Raw genomic sequence first — 19,969 nt, 5'->3', positions numbered from 1 at the left:
TTACAAGGAAACGCAATAGAAAACAGACATAAATCAATTTACGGAGTTTTTCCTTGGCTACCGATACCTGGTTAAAGGAAGAGACAGAGGGAGAGAAATAAAGACTCAATGTGTTTTCCATCAGTCAGTGTTGGTGCGCAGGAGCCAAACGGATATGAAAGGGTGAATCTCAGGTTCATGTTTACGACTGTTTTAAAGCAGGACTGCTTATGTCTCCGGGTGTGTTAATGAGCCCTGCCGTGCGTCTCTGTGTACACGAATTTTTTTTTTTGACTCACGGCGGCCCAACATCTGGTCAACATGGCCAGAGAAATCAGCATTCCAGTCGCATGGGTTCTGTTCGTGTGCGCCTTTAGTTGCCGTGGCAACTTCTAATTACGGCATTCCACGGATTCCCTTTTAAGGGGGGTGGGAGGGGGCACAGATGACCTTTTGGCCCTCCTCTGGCATATTGCTCCAATCACAGGCGAGATGTCCATCCTGATTGGCTGTGGTAGAGGGGGCCTTTGAGCTCACTTCCTGTTTGGCTTTCCTGACTTCCTTGTTGTTTGGTGCCCAGCCTCAAACTACGGTGGCCCTGAAGTGCAAATCACACCCACTAACATGAGTGCATCCCCCCAAATGAAAACACTCCCCCCAAATACGATTCAACTTCCCCCAAATAGGATGACGTGCTCACCTCCCCCCAATACAAAGACACGCTCCCCCAAATGGGAAACGACATTACATTAACTCAAAAACACAGACACAAACAAAGATTTCATGAAAAAACATGTTCTCCTCGCATGGTTACCCACGGATACGGGATGGGGTCCAATCTCTGGTTTTGACTTGTAAATGTAAACCTGATTGATTTCTTTCTGTTTTTCAGCCCTGCAAGGCCTTTCCGCTTTCCCAAAAGGTAAGATCTGACAATCATTATCTCTGTGTGTGTACTCTGTGTGTATACTCTCCCCCCCCTCCCCCTCCTCTTCCTCCCCCTCCCCCCCCTCCCCCTCCTCCTCCCCCCCTCCCCCTCCTCCTCCCCATGTCTGTCAGACACCAGCAGATGAGTCATTCCTCTCCACTGAGTCACCATAGTTACCAATGTGGAGAATGTCTCCTTCCCCAAACTCCCACAATCCTCTTTGCTGCTCGAACGTGTTTGTGTCGTCTCAAGCCCCAGCAGGAGAATAACCATGGCACCCGGGGGCCTCAGTAGATCAACACCCCGGCCAGCACCTGGGGCTGCTACATGCTAACAGCATGCTAACAGGCCTAGCTGTTGTTTCTAGTTGGAGAGCCACTAACACTTTACACATGTATATCCCAGTAACAATACAGTAACCACCCCTGACTACCGTGGGTCAGCTCTAATAAATTCATCATTATTTATATTCAGTGTACTGTATTACTTATTGTTATGAATGTACAGGCTTATAGCAGTAGATTTGTTTGATTGACAGTGTGATTGACCAGTGTCTTGTCCTCCGTCCCTCCCCAGCTATGCAGAGCTGATAGCTGATTGGCCGGTGGTGGTGCTGGGGGTGTGTACAGTGTTGATCGTGGTGTGTGCCCTGGTGGGGGTTCTGGTCCCAGATCTGCCAGACTTTTCTGACCCCTTACTGGTGAGAATGTCCACCTTTCCTGTGTGTGTGAGTGAGAGAGTGTGTGTGTCTGTTGTGAAAAATTATTGATGTGTGTGTTGTCTAGGGGTTCGAGCCCAGAGGCACTGCCATTGGCCAGCGTCTGGTCACATGGAACAACATGGTGAAGAACACTGGCTACAAGGCCACCCTGGCCAACTACCCCTTCAAATATGCTGACGAGCAGGCCAAGAGGTGAACACACACACACACTCTCTCACACACGCGGCCACTCTCACACACGTACACACTCTCTCACACACACACACACACACACACACTCACTCACAAGCAGGCCAAGCCTTATCTAGTCCCAGATGAGGGATGTGTGTATGGTTGCTCAGAGCGTGGGCTAGATGAGGGAGGGGGAGGGAGGGAGGGAGGGAGGTTGGGAGGGAGGGAGGGAGGGAGGGAGGGAGGGAGGGAGGGAGGGAGGGAGGGAGGGAGGGAGGGAGGGAGGGAGGGAGGGAGGGAGGGAGGGAGGGAGGGAGGGAGGGAGGGAGGGAGGATGCTAGCAGCCAGTCACCGCCCTGGCCACGCCCTCTGTGATTGGGCCTCTGACAAAAACCAGCTTCCTGTCTGTCTCTGGTAGAGGATGTGCTTCCTCTGAAGACCTGTCTGCACTCCTCCTTATCGTCTCTCCCTCCTCCCTTCCTCCTCACTCCCACCCTCCTCCCTTCCTGCTGACTCCCACCCTCCCTCCTCCCATCCCTCCTTCCTTCCTCCTCACTCCCTCCCTTCCTGCTCACTCCCACCGTCCCTCCTCCCATCCAACTTCCCACCCCTCCTTTCCTCCTCCCTCCCTGAGAACTGTTTCTCTGGTCTGGTTATCATCATAACGATAATACAATGATTACTCATAGTCATTAGTCATTACTCCCCTGATTGGGAACCATTTGTAGGCTCCTTGTTTTTAGCATAAACATTTCCAATGATAATTTGTGCCTTGAGCAGACTAACTTATATCAATATATATGTATGTTGATATATATGTATTAATTGTATATATGTGTATATATATTCATGCTCATGGTGTGTGTGTGGTTCCAGTCACCAGGAGGACCGCTGGGCGGAGGATCACTTTGACCGAGATAAAAGACAGGCAGAGTGGGACTTCAGCAAAGACAGCTTCTTCTGTGACGTTCCAGGTACAAGCCCCCCCTCCTCCCCTCCTTTCCTCCCATCCTCTCTCTCCTCTCCTCTCCCCCCCCCCTCTCCTCTCCAACTTCCTCACTGTGTTTATGTTTTCCCTGTCTGCAGGTGACAGGTATTCCAGGCTGGTGTTCAGCTCTACGGAGGGGAAGAATCTGTGGAACATACAAGCCATCAAGTCAATGTGCAATCTGGACAACACACGGGTAGGGATTAGAGCATCATTTACACTAGTAGCCTCAAATGATTTGTTTTAAGTCAATTAGGAATGTATAATTACTTGTCATTATTGTCTTGGTGAATTAAGAACAGGTTGTGATTTGCAGCAGCAGCCTGAATATAATCTAATAAAATGTATTGAGAACATGAGAAGAATGATGATGATGATGAGGGATAATGAGTTAATGAGTTCACCTGACCTGCTCCCCCCCCCCCCCAGGTGCGCTCCCACCCCCAGTACTGGAGCCTGTGCCAGCGCACTAGCGACGCATCCTGCTGTCCCAGCTGGACCCTGGGGAACTACGTGGCCGTCCTCACCAACAAGTCCTCGTGCCAGAAGATCACGGAGCGCGACGTTTCCCACACCCTGAAGATCCTGCGCTCCTGTTCCAAGTTCTACCACAACGCCACGCTGGGCCCAGACTGCTGGGATGCCACCACCCGCAGGAAGGACCAGCTCAAATGTGCCAACGTCCCAAGGAAGTGCACCAAGTTCAACGCCGTGTACCAGATCCTCCACTTCCTGGTCGACAAGGACTTCCTGAGCCCCAAGGCAGCGGAGTACGCGCCCCCCCTCCTCAAGTACAGCATGCTGTTCTCTCCCACGGAGAAGGGAGAGACCATGATGAAGATCTACCTGGACAACTTTGAGAAGTGGAACGCCTCGGACGGCGTCACCACAGTCACAGGGATTGAGTTTGGGATCAAACACGACCTGTTCCAGGACTACCTGCTGACGGACACAGTGTATCCGGCCATCGCCATCGTCATCGTCCTGGTGGTCATGTGCGTGTACACTCGCTCGGTCTTCATCACCTTCATGACGATGATCGCCATCATCAGCTCCCTCATCGTGTCCTACTTCCTGTACCGGATGGTGTTCGACTTTGAGTTCTTCCCCTTCATGAACCTGACGGCCCTGATCATCCTGGTGGGGATCGGCGCGGACGACGCCTTCGTCCTCTGCGACATCTGGAACTACACCAAATGCGACAAGCCCAACCAGGAGCTGTCGGAGACGGTTAGCATCACCCTCCAGCACGCCGCCCTCTCCATGTTCGTCACCAGCTTCACCACGGCCGCCGCCTTCTATGCCAACTACGTCAGCAACATCACCGCCATCCGCTGTTTCGGCGTCTACGCCGGCACCGCAATCCTGGTCAACTACATCCTGATGGTCACCTGGCTGCCCGCCGTGGTGGTTCTCCACGAGCGCTACATCCCCAGCCTGTTCCCCTGCTCCCAGCCCCCCCAACAGGGGGCGCTGACCACCCACTCCCTGTGGTACGGGCTCTGCCAGCGGGCCAGCAGCTGCCTGTTCACCATGTCCGAAGCCTCGCGGATCTTCTTCGAGAAGGTGCTGCCGTGCATTGTCATCAAGTTGCGCTACCTGTGGCTCTTCTGGTTCCTGGCTTTCACTGTGGGGGGGGCCTACGTGGTGTGCGTTGACCCCAAGATGAAGCTGCCCTCGCTGGAGCTGTCCGAGTTCCAGGTGTTCAGGTCCTCGCACCCCTTTGAGCGCTACGATGCTGAGTTCAAGAAGCTCTTCATGTTCGAGAGAGTCCACCACGGGGAAGACCTGCACATGCCCATCACCATCATCTGGGGCGTGACGCCCGTGGACAACGGAGACCCTCTGAACCCCAAGAACAAGGGCAGGCTGGTCCTGGACGGCGGCTTCAACATCGCCAGCCCCGCCTCGCAGACCTGGATCCTGAACTTCTGCCAGAAGCTGAGGAACCAGAGCTTCGTGTTCCAGTCCGAGGAGCAGGACTTCACCAGCTGCTTCATCGAGACCTTCAAGCAGTGGATGGAGAACCAGGACTGCGAGGAAGCGTCAGTCTACCCCTGCTGCAGCCAGTCCACCTTCCCCTACAAGCAGGAGGTGTTCCAGCTGTGCATCAAGAGGGCCATCATGGAGCTGGACCGCAGCACCATCTACCACCTGGACAGCAAGACCCCCGGGCCACGCTTCGACATCAACGACACCATCCGCTCCATCGTGCTGGAGTTCCAGAGCACCTTCCTCTTCACGCTGGCCTACGAGAAGATGCATCAGTTCTACAGCGAAGTGGACACCTGGATACGGGAGGAGCTGAAGGGGGCGCCGGCGGGTTTGCGGCACGGCTGGTTCGTCAGCAACCTGGAGTTCTACGACCTGCAGGACAGCCTGTCCAACGGCACGCTCATCGCAATGGCGCTGTCGGTGGTGGTGGCGTTCAGCGTGATGCTCCTGACCACCTGGAACATCATCATCAGCCTCTACGCCATCCTGTCCATCGCCGGGACCATCTTCGTCACCGTGGGCTCGCTGGTGCTTCTGGGCTGGGAGCTCAACGTGCTGGAGTCCGTCACCATCTCGGTGGCCGTAGGGCTGTCGGTGGATTTCGCCGTGCACTACGGCGTGGCGTACCGGCTTGCCCCGGAGCCCGACCGCGAGGGCAAGGTCGTCTTCTCGCTCAGTCGCATGGGGTCCGCCATCGCCATGGCGGCACTCACCACCTTCGTTGCCGGGGCGATGATGATGCCGTCGACCGTGCTGGCGTACACCCAGCTGGGCACCTTCATGATGCTCATCATGTGCATCAGCTGGGCCTTCGCCACCTTCTTCTTCCAGTGCATGTGCCGCTGCCTGGGGCCCCAGGGCACCTGCGGACAAATCCCCCTCCCCAAGAGGCTCCGGTGCCAGGCCTTCGCCCAGGGCACCGCCAACACGCCCTCCCCCCAGCGCAAGAGCTCCGGCCCGGGGAAGTACCACCTGGACGGGCGGGGCGGAGATGTGGAGCACTACGAGCTGGAGCCCCTGGCCTCCCAGGCTGAGGAGAAGGCCTCGGAGGAGCAGGAAGCCGGCAGCCAGCTGTACAACGGACTCGCCCCCCGACCTGCCCCCTGCTCACACGCACCTTACACAGGCAAGGAGGTGGGTAGAGGAGGGGATCCCTGCAAGGAGAATGGACTGGCCACTCTGGCCTCCGACCTCCCTCCCCGGCCCCTGTTCCCCCACCACCCTGCCTGTACCTGTGACAAACCCCCGCCTTCCCACCCTCAGCAGTCCTCGGCCACGCCCTGGATACCCAGTACCTGCTCTGCCACCCCAGGAGCTCCCCAGGAGCCCTCCTGCCCCACCTCCCAGTTCTCCATCTCGGCCAGCCATGGCAAGGGGCCGCTCTCAGCGGCAGACCCGGTCTACAGGCCCGTGGAGTGCCACATGCACTATGTCCACTGCCCCCCAGCCCACTTTCACCCCTATCCCCCGGGCAGAGTGCCCAGACCAGGGCCTCCTCACAGCTGTCACCTCCAGAAGTACTGCGACCACACCCGCCTCCAGGACCCCCAGCCCCAGGGGTCCGCTGAGGACACAGACACCTCCATCCTGGAGGAGAGCCTCGTGTCTGGAGGCTCCTGCACCTACTGCCCCCCTGCCGCCCAAACCCAGGTCCCCTGTCCCGGCTCCTCCCTTCCACGCACCTGCGGAGCCCACACACACCCTGGGCCTTGCCCAGCCAGACACAGCTCCCCGGGCAGGGAGGAGAGGGCTGGGGCGGGGCTCAGAGGGGACACCAAGGGGTCCGCCGTGGTACCGAGCGAGGCTTGTTGTCAGATACCAGGCAGCCAGGACGAGCCTGACCCCGTGACCTCGGTGGGGGACAACAGAGCGAACAGGAAGTGGAAACAGAAACCCAGGAAGGAGAAGGCAAACTCTTCTAAGAAACTCTTCTGTTTTAACAGGACTTTGAAAGTCAAGTGCAATTCTGGAGAGTTTAACGTGCCAAAATCTGAAGCCAGCCTGCCTGCTCTCGCCATCAACTCCAAACCCTCCACTGAGAGTTTGTGCTGACAGCGAAGAAAACGAAAAACATTTTATCGAAAGAATATACAGAGCGTCCGACCACATTAGGTTTCATGTGCGTCTTCATCCCTGCTCAGTCAGGAAGCAGCAACTTGTCTTTGTCCCAAGTGCCTCATCATGTGTCCTGAGTCAGCCTGTCGCCCAGCTAGTTGTGTTTACACTGTTCTCCAGGTGCTGCTGTGTGTACTGGATTACCTGTCTGGGGCGTCTCACCTCAGAGCCCATATGAAAGATGTGCTGTATAATTATAAAGTCATTTAAACACGGCGGATATAGTCTGCTTTGTTTTTCCATTACACACACACACACACACACACACACACACACACATGTACATACACACTCACACAAACTCGTTCATTGAAAGGGATATTCTGGGAGTGTTCAGAGGGTTTGAACGCTACACCTGTTTCATTGTCTCAGTTCTGGCGTCTGTGTTGGCTCTGCTGTCTGGCGCCAGGCCACAGGTCTCTCAGGGCTCCCTCCCCCCTCTCTCCTACCCTCTCCTCCTCCCCTCCTCCCCCCTCTCTCCTCCCCTCCTCTCTCCTACCCCTCCTCTCTCCTACCCTCTCCTCCTCCCCCCTCTCTCCTCCCCTCCTCTCTCCTACCCTCTCCTCCTCCCCCCTCTCTCCTACCCTCCTCTCTCCCCCCTCCCCTCCTCCTCCCTCTCCCCTTACCCTCCTCTCTCCTACCCTCTCCTCCTCCCCCTTACCCTCCTCTCCTACCCTCTCCTCCTCCCCCTTCTCCCTTCACCCTCCTCTCTCCTACCCTCTCCTCCTCCCCCCTCTCCCCTTACCCTCCTCTCTCCTACCCTCTTCTCCCCATTCCCCCCCCCCCTTCTCCCCTCCTTCCTTTCCCGTCCCTCTCCTCCTCCCCTCACTTTCTCCTGATCCTACATATATGGACCCTAGGGTAAGTCCTGCTCCTGGGTGAGACTAGTGAGCCTGAGGTAGTTGCAGAGCTAGGAGAGGCTAGAGGAAGCCTTCCAGGGTGTCCCTGAGTAAACTTGCCTGTGTTTACCCTGGGCCTGTTGTCTGCTGCCCTGCTCTCAGGAATGCTACAAACCCACACACACTCTCTTCACATCTCCGTGTGTGTGTGCGTGTGAATGGAAGGGGTGGGGGAGGGGGGGCACAGAGAGAAACTAGTGACACACACATTCACTGACTTGTGTGGGCAGAACTTGAGTAGAAGATGGGTCATTGTGTGTGTGTGTGTGCGTGTCCTTGTCAAGGATACTGACTGATGTTTCTGATGGACCAGATCATGCACTTGTGTGTTCTTTATGGGTCAGCTCACACGACTACAGTATCACTGCTGACTGAACAGTTTAGTATTATTATTAGAGGTACATATACAGTGGTGTGATCACTTTTACACATTGGAAGTGAAACAAGCTATAGGAAACTGGTCATTTGGAGCTAGACCTCTCTCTCCCTCCTTCCTTTTCTCCCCTCTCCCTCCCTCTATCCCCCTCTCCCCCCTGTCTGTCCCTCCCTCTATCCCCCTCTCCCCCCTGTCTCTCCCTCCCCTTTCTCCTCTCTCCCCCCTGTCTCTCGCTCCATGCTGGCAATGCTGCTCCTGTCTGGAGCAGAAAACACCTGTTCCTCAGAAGGTCAGCTGGGAAACGGGTCACCTTCATCCTTCTCTCTCCCCCTCCTCTCTTCATCCCCCTCCCCCCCTCTCTTCATCCCTCTCTTCCTTGCCTGGGAGGAATGTCAGCGCTAGCTGATTCTGGGGCAGTAACTCAGGATATATCCTGGCACCAACACTCACTCACCCCCAGAGCCCCCATGGCTGATGGGAAAAGCAGCTCTCTATTAAAATGCCATCATTTAATCTGACGGACACTTACACTTCTTTCTCTCTGAGGGTGGAAGCAGTGGAGGGTGGAAGCAGTGGAGGGTGGAGGCAGGCAGTGGAGGGTGGAGGCAGGCAGTGGAGGGTGGAGGCAGGCAGTGGATGGTGGAGGCAGTCAGAGGAGGGTGGAGGCAGTCAGAGGAGGGTGGAGGGTGGAGGCAGGCAGTGTAGGGTGGAGGCAGGCAGTGGAGGGTGGAGGCAGGCGGTGGAGGCATTGGAGGGTGGAGGCAGGCGGTGGAGGCATTGGAGGGTGGAGGCAGGCGGTGGAGGCATTGGAGGGTGGAGGCAGGCGGTGGAGGCAGTGGAGGGTGGAGGCAGGCAGAGGAGGGATGGAGGCAGGCAGAGGAGGGATGGAGGCAGGCAGTGGAGGGTGGAGGCAGGCAGAGGAGGGATGGAGGCAGGCAGTGGAGGCAGGCAGTGGAGGGTGGAGGCAGGCAGTGGAGGGATGGAGGGAGGCAGTGGAGGGTGGAGGCAGGCAGTGGAGGCAGTGGAGGGATGGAGGGAGGCAGTGGAGGGTGGAGGCAGGCAGTGGAGGGATGGAGGGAGGCAGTGGAGGGTGGAGGCAGGCAGAGGAGGGATGGAGGGAGGGAAGGAGGGGGACAGCAGGTGCTCCATCAACTGCTTTACGACCAGGGGGGGTTAAGTATCTGACTGTCTCTGGCTGGACGATCAGACCTAGGCTGTGCAGCGCCTCATTCAGCTGGGTCTGATAAAGGGACACCATTACAGTGTACACTTGATTCATCTAGAAGGCACTTTTATCCAAAGCAACATTCAAACGGTGCGTTACAAAGCACAGCAGAAAGTCAAGGACCAGAGGTGCATAGTTCTAACAGTTTTCCGGTGGTCAGAGTCAAAAAACTGTCTTTATTTTCTAGGCGCCGTGTAAAGTACTGTGTAAAGAATAGGCGAGGTGCGATGACAGCCAACACAAACTGCCCGTTTTCCTTGTTTGGAAAGAGAGTTTGGACTGTTCAGTTTGATTTCCCTCTGTGTTCTCCAGATATGAAGAGAAGAAACAGAGTTTCTGTCTTTACTTTCCCAACATTCCCTTTTTCCACGCTGGAACACACAGTCCTTGAGTCAGACCACCTGAGGTTACACCTGAGGGGAGATCTGTGTTTAAGATTGTTGTTTCCAGACGGTGGGGGTGATATCTGGCCAAGACTGGTCTGGAAGGTTCTCTCTAGAGCCTGGGTCATCTCCTGTCTTTTCCTTCTAAACAGACAACCTCTGAACTCAAGGGAATTCTCGTATTTGCTTTTGACACAAGGTCAAATATTGGCTGTGGTGACTAGTTAAGTATTTTCTAAACGTCCAGCTCCCCTGTTCTGAGAATACTGCACATCCCTTAAATACCTCCAGGACAAACGAGTCAACTTTGTTGACTGGATAAATATTGAGTTTTCCTTTTAAAATGGCATTTGAGTCTTGTGTATTTTCTACAACGTTCAATGTTTTGACAGTCATTTGTTGCTCATATATGTCATTAACCAATAACTTCATATCTTCCCTTTAAAAATACTGTTCCGTGGCTGCGCCCATTAATAATGAGGGGACATTTACAGGACAACAGAGCTATAAATATAGGAAGTGTAGAGGAGGGAATACAAGACTCCAGCAGGAACCACAGCCCAGGAAGGAAGTCTTACTCAGCCTAGTGGCTTCCTGTTTGCTTCCTGTTTGCTCGTGATACAAGTCTATATTGAGGAGGTGGTGAAGAAAACAGATTCACTTCTAGTCAAATGTATGCTGGGAAATGAACAGAGAAATGTTTGTAGATACTTTACCAAACCAGATACACACAGAGGTTTACTGATTGTTTTACATATCCAGTTTTTGATAGTACATGTTTCTTGTTTTACAAAATTCACAAAAGATCCACTTACATTCAATGATTGAGAATCCCTGCAGACAAAGGTTGGAAAGTTTGAAAATAATAATCACAGGCTAAGATTGCCATCTAGTGGTAGAAAAACTCAGTCACTCCTCTTTGGTCTTGTGTGTAACTAAATGCTTAAGCAACTCAACATTATATTAAAAAAACACAGTAGTATGAAAACCTTACATAAATATATTTAAAAAACACAGTAGTATGAAAACCTTACAAAACATGAACTCAAAATTCTCACGGTCAAGTTGAAATCATACAGACGCCTATATAAAAACAGTTTAACAACGAATAAAGCATCACATTTCAACTACTCTGATATTTTCCAGTTCAACATTCACTATGTTGTTGTTACCAGTGTCCTGAGGTCTCCTGATCTTCCGGTCTTTGAGGATCTGGGAGGTGAGCCGGTCGTAGAACCACTCCAGGTCCTGCTCGTCCTCCGGCCAGCGCAGGTACTCCCTCTTCTGGATAAATGTTCTGATGGCCTGCTGCCTCATTAGTCTGTAGTGGGGGACCTTGAACCACAAAATATACAATTAAATGAATACTTTATTACATTTAGTCATTTAGCAGTTGCTCTTATCCATTTGTACATTTTTTATTTGTTCTTTACTTATGGGAATTTAACTGAAAGACACAGCAAGAATAATAATAAGTTACTTTTTTGTGTCGTAATGTCCTCTAATGGTAGTCCATGACACGTACCTTACCCGCCACCACCACGATGAGCACGTTCCGGAGTTCCTCCAGCATGCGGCTCTGTGCCAGGGAGAAGGCCTCCAGGCACCAGCCATCCCTCAGGAACTCCTGGGAGACCACGCACACCGTCATCCTGCTGCTGAACACTGCGTCCCTGATGTTGTTCAGGTGGTTCTCTCCCGGCAGGAAGTCCCTCGCCTCGAAACAGCATCGCAGGACGTTGTCGTCGGAGAACTGGGCGTCGAGCCTCTTCAGGAATGCCGTCTCCACCCACCGGTAGTCGTTGTTGCTGAAGCAGAGGAAGGCGTCGTAGGGGATGTTGGCGTCCGCGGGGGTCTCCTGAGGGGGCCCCTGGAGAATCCGGCCCTTCGCCCGCTTGTAGAGGGTGAACAGGTAGCCGCGGAGACGCGCGAAGGCGATGGCGCCGACAATGACGAGAAGGAGGAGGGTGGTACAGACGATGAAGAGAGAGAGCTTCAGCGCCCGGACCTCCGCCTCATCCTCCTCCTCACAACCCTCCATGCTCAGCTTAAGCAGAGGCACGCCGTGGAACTGAGAGGGGAACTCGCAGCGGAACTCCTCCGTGGAGCTCAGGAACGTGGCGTTGGTGGTGTTGAGGAACGTGAGGAACCCCACCAGGTTGCAGTCGCAGTAAAACGGGTTCCCCATCAGGTTGATGAAGCGGACAGAGCGTAACGCCAGCGGATCAGGGTGAGCCAGGACGTTGAAGGAGAGATCCACCCTCACCAGGCTCTCAGGGAAGATGTTGGGTTGGAGGTAGGTGAGGAGGTTGAAGGAGAGGTCGATAAAGGTCACAGAGGTTAGGCCTTTGAAGATTCCCTGGTGTAGAGACTGTAGGGAGTTGTGATTCAAACCGAGAATGTCAAGTTGACTGAGGTTGTCGAAGAGGTTCAGGCATTTTCCCTGAGCCCAGATGGTCTGCAGGGAGCTCCTTTCTAGATCAAGCACTTTCAGACTGCTCGAGATGGGGATGGAGATGTTGTTGTTCAAGGTGCACCACATTATGAAGTTACCACCATACTGGAGCATTTGCAGGTGCTGGAGATTGGATAGCAAAGTGTAAACATCTTCTAAGTTAGTTAACCTGTTATTCTGAACATTGAGGATGAGGCTGTTTTTAGCCAAACTGATAAGGCCAGATATAGACTCGGGTACAATCTTGTTATCATCCAACCGAAGTATCAACAGCTTTGGGAGAGGTGAGAGAGTAGGAATTATTCTAATGGAGTTACTTCTAAGGTCAAGGCCCTGCAGATTGAACAATCCATTCAAAGCTTTATGTTCAAAAGCTCCTATGTTGTTAAATGATAAATCTAGGACTGAAAGAGCAGGGAGGTTCTCAAATGTAAACCTGTGGATTTCTCCAAGAAGATTTCGAGACAGGTTAAGCGTTGTCAATCTTTCAAGACCTGCAAATGCGCCAACGTTAATCTGATTTATGGTATTGTACGATAAATTGATTTCCTCTGCACTTCCAAATGGTCTGAATACTTCTTCCTGCAATGCAAAAATATATCCATAGGTTAAATCTAGCGTCTTTATTTCACTACCACTTAGGCCCTCATACGTGAGCTTGTCCGGATCTCGGAAATTGTTGTAGGAAAAGCCTCTACCGCTACCATGTTTCAGGACAAGATGGCTGATTTTGGAGCCCTCTATTGCTTTGAAAAAACGCTTCAACACGTTCACATCAAATCCATTTACAGACAAATCAAGAGTATCAAATGACATGCTGCGAAAAGGGTTTCCACATCCTTCCCAGTCAAAGCTTTCTTCATCCATGTCGTTTAGATAGACACTTTTCAGCTGTACGAGACGGAAGTGCTTGTTCTGAAAATGCACTAAATCGGTCTCACATATTCTACCCATCCGGTTCAAAGTCAGGTTCAACTCTTTCAATTCCGACATGTTTGCAAAGAAGGGCGCAGGTCGGATTCTCTTGACGTTGTTTGCAAAAAGATCCAGTATTTCTAAAGACACCAGAGGACTTAGGTAACGCTCCTCCAGAATTGACTCATTCAAGCCACATTTGAACAAGGAGAGAAGTCTCAGATTCGACAGTCCCACAAACGCTTCTGGTTCGAGTCGCAGCCTTAAACTGTTTCCCAAATACAACCTCCTCAGGTCCCTCAAGTGAAGGAAGGTGTTACTCCTGATCAGCAGAGATTCGCCTTGCTGCCACCCCAGGTCCAGTTCCTGAAGCCTCCTCAGGCCAGAGAAGGAAGTTGCGTTGACCTCGAGGATGTAGTTCATGCTGATGTCCAGGTGAGTGGTGGAGGGAGGGAGTGCTGGTACTGCTCTGAGTGAACACCCGGAACAGTGGGCCTTTGTCTCCGACGGTGAGACTTCTAGAAAGCATTCTTTAGAACCACTCGCCACATAGAGGTAGACGAGGACGGCTAGCAGAGCAACGTTCCTCCTCGTTGTCGTCATCATCACCCTAGTAACAAGCAGATTAAATAGTCACTTTCTACTGTTTTGTGATTATTATTTACCGTTGAGCCCTACAATGGTGCACTGGATTGATATGACTACTGTTTACCTCTCCCGAGATCGACATGGGCACATTGCATGTTTACAGAGTGGGTTCATAGTCCACTGGTTTAATACAGCATTTAATTAAAATTAAAACTCATGCTCATGTTTGTGATGAGTATGCCTTCACAGATATACTGGCGTACCGTGGTTAGCCTACTGTTGAAACTTTTGCCACAAATGTAATATTGACCTTTTACATTTGTGGCAAAAGTTTCTTACAATGTCTACAAATTAAGAAGAGATCTAAACCCACCAGAAATAAAATAATTCCGAGTTGTGCTCGTGTCAAACATGTATTACGGTATTAAAAAAAAAAAAAAAGTTCTGTTTTTAATTCGATAATAGTTGTCCTAAATTGATAGTTAGAGTCAAGTTTGTTGGTCTAGACCTAAATTCAGCACCGTGATGCTCATTGAAACATTTAGCCTACTCTTATTATAGGAAGATCTTGTAAATCAAACAAAAGAAAATCTGTTCTATTTAGCTACAGCCTACGGACCAACGATAGACTTACCTTCCCGAGCTTTAGCGAATACGTTCTTCCAACACGGCTCGGGTTGGTTTTGTGGGCAAGTCATAATGTTCTTTCTTTCTTTAACCCAGTAGGCTATGTCCTACCCTACTATTTAAGCTGTTTGCTTCCGTAAGACTTATGTTCTTATTTTTCTCCATGTCGAAATTCGGGGGGGATCTTGCATAACTTTCCTGGTCGACTGTTGCTCTCGCTGTAGGATTCCACAGGATTGGTCAATTAGTCGTACATAAACCAGAATTTAATTCAATTTATCATAGACTCCTGCCTCCTCTTGAGACTCGAGATTAGTTTTTTTATTAACCACTTGGATAAACTAAACACATTTAAAGGGGGAACCAAATACAAGAGATTTATTATTTGTTATTGTTTTGCATCTGTAACTTAATTAACTTACTAGAATTACAAGGTTGTCACGTGTGTGAACAACCTCGGGAACACATCATTAGAAAGCCCGGGATGTCTTCAGAAACGGGGGGGGAAAAACAGGTAACAAAGGAAGGATATGGCCGTTTAGGAAATAATTCAGACTGTCCTTACACAAACACATGAAACACATACACACTCACGTATGAAACTTTCACACACATTCATACAACTGAAAACGCACATCCACGTGTGAGTAGAGCCCTCATCAAGTAGTACTCATCAATGATGCAAACTTTTATTTCGAAAATAATTTGTAAACCTTTCAAAAGTTTTTTTTTTTCACACGTGAAGTGAAAAGGGAAGAGGAGGAAGCCTAGAGCAGAATACAGTAGAGAACAGTAGAGTCCTCATCAAGTGATCATCAATGATGCAAACTTTTTTCAAAAATATTTTTTTAAACCTTTGAAATTTTTTATCACACACGACACTAACAGGTTTCTGTTCGCGTGTGTGAACATTTCATGTGAACGTGAATGCGTTTAATATGTGTCGATGCGAGCATAGGTAGGACAATTCCAAGGGCCCCTGACTGACAGGTGCCCAAAAAAATAGGTAAAAACGAGTATAAAATTATATAAACCATCATCATTGAGTATATATATTTCAAATATAATAATAACATTAATGATCTTTGTTTTTACTTGTTTTTTGCAATAAAAGTTAAATATCCCCATTGACTAAAAAGTATACATCCATATTGATTTAAACGTTGATGGTTGATTGTTGTGTAACAATTGCAAAGCTGCAGCAAGACAAGTTAATTGAATGGTACTGCACTCACTGTCTACACTTTACGTATCTTTTTGGTTAAAAGCGTCTGCTACATGAATAAAATGTGGCCTAAATGTATCGGCAAAAACAACTGTCTAACTATGAACAGATTCCATTGGTTTCACATTTAGAAATTAGTAGGCCTAAACTATGTAGTTTATGTGGGACTATCGAAGTAGAGAAAATTCTGTAGCACACAATTCAAACACGAGAATAACACTGCAAACTGTTTTAATACACACGGTGGCGCTCTCCCCACAAAGAAATGTATGGCCTACACGAGCAACGTGTTGGCAATGCAGGTCATTTACAGCATGATAAATGATTATTCCCAAACGTGGATCTTGCATTGAAGGCTACGTATTTACACATGATTGCTGTCTATTAGCCTATATTCTGACCCAGTGTAAACATATTTACCTAAAGGCTTCAAACATGACAAAAACAACAGCCATGAATTTAACATTCGTCCAATGCAAGTTATTAACAGTGTAAACAGTTACTCACACGCTTATACATTCGCTATCACGCCTAGTCAAAAACAACTACTTTTCTAATTCACTCTTGTACTGCTTGGCATTTTTCTGTCGTTACTTCTTGTAAATCGTGCAAATCGTCTCCTTGAGTTTTGGGGGCATTTGAAGTCTGTAGTTGGCCGCGTTGTTTTAGGAAATAATGAGCAAATAAAACCATTACTAAAATAACAATGACTATACATATTACTATTCCTAGCAGACCCCCCGCTGTGACAACCGAGGGACTGGATGTCGAGTTCATCAGAGGTGGAGTGTGGACATCGGACGGTGTTGTGAACCACGAGGGGTTGACAGTGGGGAGTGTTTCTTCTTGACAATTGGTTCCATCAACTAAAACGTACCCCACATCACATAGACACACGAAGCTTCCGTACGAATTTATGCACTGTTGTTGACACTGAGCCATGTCACACTCGTTAATATCCAGGCAGTACACACCCTCGTCGTCCCTATGGTCAATTATGTAACCTTCCGGACAGTTGCATTGGTCTTTATTGTTAGGGTCGCATTCGGCGGGACACTCCTCAGAGGGGCAATGCAACTTACACATGTTAGGGTCTGTGGCCACGGTAATGTAGCCGTCATAACACGAACATTTGTAGCTGCCTTTGGTGTTGGTGCATTTGTGTTCACAAAGAAATTTGTTGCATTCATCTATGTCGACGCACATGCCGTTTTCTGACATGTATCCATCTTGGCACCGGCATTCAAACCCATTTGCAGTGTTCACACACTCAAAGTTGTCGCCAGGGCAGTGTAGCTCTTTCACACATGTGTTGACATCCCTGCGTACTTTCCCGCTCTCTGCCAACGTGAAACACGACTTGAGACCGTCCTGGTTTTGGTAGCACATTTTCACACATCCAAAGTCAAGACAAGGGTCGGTTGTCGCGTACTCACATGTAACATTATTATCGTTCTGTACTTTTCCAGGAGGGCAAATGCATACATTTGGGTCCACTGACAAACAGTCGGTATCACAACCTCCTTCGGTTACCTCACAGTGCCATGGTTCTTGCATCCATTTCTCAGACAGACAAATATATTTCGATTCATGTTGACTGTGTATGGCAGTGGATCCTGGTGGTAATGACGCCATATCCTCTCCTCGGAATCCTAATGGAGTCATGTACTCCACCGACTCGCCGCCGCTTACAACGAAAGGGTTGCAAATGTTTTCAAAATAATATTCACACAGGAACCCTGCTATCTCTTTGTTACACGATTGCTCAATCCACTTATACCCCCTGTTGGACACCGACACACATCTGTCGGAGCAGGCTGTGTCCTCAGTTCCCCAGTTATGGAAGTCGGTTGCGTTATCTCCCGTTATCCACTTGTAGCCTCGCAAATCAGAATCGTCGACGGGACAGTGTCCACTTTGTAAATGCAAACCAATCCAGAAGTATCCATTTAAACTATCTAATAAGACTGATATAATGTCATGAGATACGGAGGACCTGACTGTCATTAAATTCCCGTGCTGTCTTTCGCAGTGTTGTTGAGCGGTTGGGAAGTCCGCGCGGTTTTGGAAGACCGCAAAACATTGACTCCCGATGCAGTATCCGCTCTGTGGTTTTCCGTTGCCTCCAACCAGCACAGTGAGCGCAGTCAGAATTCTGATTATGTCCTTCATTTTTTAACTCCGTTGTGAGAAAAGTCGATGCAGAACTTAGTTCTGTGCGCCTAGGTAACTGGTTACAGTCAAGTGGGAGCTTATCGGACAGCTTTTACTTATAAAAGACAGTCCATGTCAACGCGTTTGTCAAGGAAGGAAACTCTGTCTCGACCCACCAAGGGCTGGCTTCATTACATCTCTAATTACGCACGCAAGGCGCACGTCTCTCTTTGTCAGACGCACACATTGGGGGTTTGGTCAGGGGATATGATAAGTTATGTATGTATATAACAAAGGCCAATGTATGGTTTAACTCGGGTCAGGCAGTAGCATAACTGGTAAGAGGCTAAACATGATGCTATAACCACTATTGTGGTTTCTACCCGACCATTGTGCCTTGTTATTTGGTACTTATTTGCAGTAGCCTATTTAATCAAAATACGGAGAACTAAATAAAATAGTCTATAGCTCATGGTAGCCTAAAGGGTAAACCAATGTTTTAAGGACCCCGCTTCATATTGACATCTTTTTGTACGATTCAGTTGTTACTTGCTGCAAATAGTAAATATTGTCATGGCCTTTTAAATCAATTTCAAATGTGCTACAACAACGTTTGTGTATTTGGCAGACAAGGGCAATTATCCCTAAAATGACCATTACTGTACAAACAACAATTCCAAGGACAGTTCCAGCGCTTGCTTCAGTATAAGCATGATCTGTAGGTCTAATTTCGTTAGATGTTGTATCTAAACTTTCCACACACTTCTTATCAATCAAAGAAAAGCCCTCAAAGCAGAAGCAAAAAAAACTTCCATAAGTGTTTGTGCAATTTTGTTCACAGTAATTGTAGTCACATTCATTAATGTCAACACAAAATGTCTGCGTATCCCTCTTATCGTCCACATATCCTGGCGGACAGTGGCACTGGTACGAGTTGGGGTCGCATTCAGTGGGACACTCTTCAAAGGGGCAGTGCATGTCGCACAGTGTGTGGTTTTTTTCTGAGACGACGTAACCGTCCTTACACGAGCATATGAAACTGTCTTCTGTTGGAGTACAGTTGTGTTCACATGGACGCGGACCACATGGATTTTTGACAATTTCCTTGCAGCTCTTCCCGTCCTCTTCCAGCGCGTGTCCCATGGAACAGTCGCAAACGTAGCTGTTATTTCTTCTGGTGCAAATGTGAGCACATCCGATGTCATCGCAGGGATCACTACAAGAAACGTTATTGGCTTGGAGAGTTTTTCCAGGTGGACAGGTGCACACACCTTCTGAACATACATGATCACAACCGCCGTTTAATACGTCACACGGCCAAGGCGCACGCACCCATATCTTAGAGAAACAAATATATTTCCAGTCATCAGGTGTGTGTGTAGCAGTGGTCCCCATTGGCAATAATGTGAGGTCCTGGACTTCAAATCCATAATATGTCCTATACATAACGTATGCATCGCCTATGACAGTTAAGGGGTTGCAGGGTTCTTGTAAATTATATTCACAAATAAATCCATCGATCTCATCAGTGCACGATTCCACCGTCCAAACGGCATTGACCACTGATACAGACACGCATGAGGAGCAACTGGAGGACTTTTCACCCCATTTCTGGAAAGCACTTGTACCCTTTCCATCGATCCACCTGTGTCCTCTCAAGGGGGAAGAATCGTCGCAACACTGACCACTGGGCAAATACAAGCCAATCCAAAACTGTCCTGTAAGATTACCCAATACAACCGAAACGATATTATGGTATTCCAATGATCGTACTGACATCAAGTGTCCGTGTCCAGTTTTACAATATTTTTCAGCATCTTCGAAGTCCATTGAATTTTGATACACAGCAAAGCACTGATTCTCTGTGCAGTATCCGCTATAGGCTTCCCCCTTAGCTTGCGGGAGGAGAGAAAGAGTAGCAATAAGTAATCCAACTGTAGTCAACATTTTCGGGTTTATATGCTTAAAACGCATATAATAATCTATAAACCTTGTATCGGACCGAATTATTTCCGACTGCGTGTTAAGCGAATATCAGCTCAATTTATAAAAGCCTGCCTCCATGATGTCCGTCTATCAAGGAAGGAAGTTTTATGGCGTTACCTCGCAAAGCAGCCTGCGCCCACACACACACACACACGCGCGCGCGCGCCGACACGTTCCTAGTGATTGCTTACTCATAGGCAAGTCGATTATTTAATATTTGGAATTAAAACCGAATTCCC

The 19,969-nt window shown here is 49.5% G+C and overlaps 4 protein-coding genes across 4 annotated transcripts; 1 reads left to right on the top strand and 3 right to left on the bottom strand.

The window, feature by feature from the left end:
* The first annotated feature begins 1,498 nt into the window (after positions 1-1,498).
* On the top strand, positions 1,499-7,112 carry disp1 (dispatched homolog 1 (Drosophila)). Its single transcript, XM_067242372.1, has 5 exons — positions 1,499-1,607; positions 1,693-1,820; positions 2,676-2,773; positions 2,886-2,983; positions 3,217-7,112. Exons 2-5 carry the CDS (start codon positions 1,747-1,749, stop codon positions 6,832-6,834), a joined length of 3,888 nt encoding a protein of 1,295 aa, XP_067098473.1. The 5' UTR covers positions 1,499-1,607; positions 1,693-1,746; the 3' UTR covers positions 6,835-7,112.
* Positions 7,113-10,513: 3,401 nt separating this feature from the next.
* Positions 10,514-14,461, bottom strand: LOC136947360 (toll-like receptor 5). Its single transcript, XM_067241394.1, has 3 exons — positions 14,373-14,461; positions 11,306-13,760; positions 10,514-11,115 (listed from the first exon to the last, which is right to left on the bottom strand). Exons 2-3 carry the CDS (start codon positions 13,754-13,756, stop codon positions 10,897-10,899), a joined length of 2,670 nt encoding a protein of 889 aa, XP_067097495.1. The 5' UTR covers positions 13,757-13,760; positions 14,373-14,461; the 3' UTR covers positions 10,514-10,896.
* A 1,147-nt stretch (positions 14,462-15,608) lies between these two features.
* LOC136947361 (thrombomodulin-like) lies at positions 15,609-18,050 on the bottom strand. Its single transcript, XM_067241395.1, has one exon. The coding sequence runs from the start codon at positions 17,760-17,762 to the stop codon at positions 16,149-16,151; it is 1,614 nt and encodes a 537-aa protein (XP_067097496.1). The 5' UTR covers positions 17,763-18,050; the 3' UTR covers positions 15,609-16,148.
* A 154-nt stretch (positions 18,051-18,204) lies between these two features.
* On the bottom strand, positions 18,205-19,718 carry thbd (thrombomodulin). The gene has a single exon (XM_067241397.1). It carries the CDS (start codon positions 19,716-19,718, stop codon positions 18,258-18,260), a length of 1,461 nt encoding a protein of 486 aa, XP_067097498.1. The 3' UTR covers positions 18,205-18,257.
* Positions 19,719-19,969: the final 251 nt, after the last annotated feature.

Source organism: Osmerus mordax, chromosome 8, assembly GCF_038355195.1.
Source record: "Osmerus mordax isolate fOsmMor3 chromosome 8, fOsmMor3.pri, whole genome shotgun sequence".
NCBI lineage: Eukaryota > Metazoa > Chordata > Actinopteri > Osmeriformes > Osmeridae > Osmerus > Osmerus mordax.
The sequence above is the reverse complement of the archived record's forward strand: the minus strand, read 5'-3'. Positions and strand labels throughout refer to the sequence as shown.

Excerpts from the sequence above, each read along its gene's own strand:
- disp1 (XM_067242372.1), top strand. The coding sequence starts at position 1,747 with ATGGTGAAGAACACTGGCTACAAGGCCACCCTGGCCAACTACCCCTTC. Across the intron at positions 1,821-2,675 it reads GCTGACGAGCAGGCCAAGAG|TCACCAGGAGGACCGCTGGG; the intron begins GTGAACACACAC and ends GTGTGGTTCCAG. Across the intron at positions 2,774-2,885 it reads CTTCTTCTGTGACGTTCCAG|GTGACAGGTATTCCAGGCTG; the intron begins GTACAAGCCCCC and ends CCCTGTCTGCAG.
- thbd (XM_067241397.1), bottom strand. The coding sequence starts at position 19,718 with ATGCGTTTTAAGCATATAAACCCGAAAATGTTGACTACAGTTGGATTA.
- LOC136947360 (XM_067241394.1), bottom strand. The coding sequence starts at position 13,756 with ATGATGACGACAACGAGGAGGAACGTTGCTCTGCTAGCCGTCCTCGTC. Across the intron at positions 11,116-11,305 it reads TCGTGGTGGTGGCGGGTAAG|GTCCCCCACTACAGACTAAT; the intron begins GTACGTGTCATG and ends TTGTGGTTCAAG.
- LOC136947361 (XM_067241395.1), bottom strand. The coding sequence starts at position 17,762 with ATGAAGGACATAATCAGAATTCTGACTGCGCTCACTGTGCTGGTTGGA.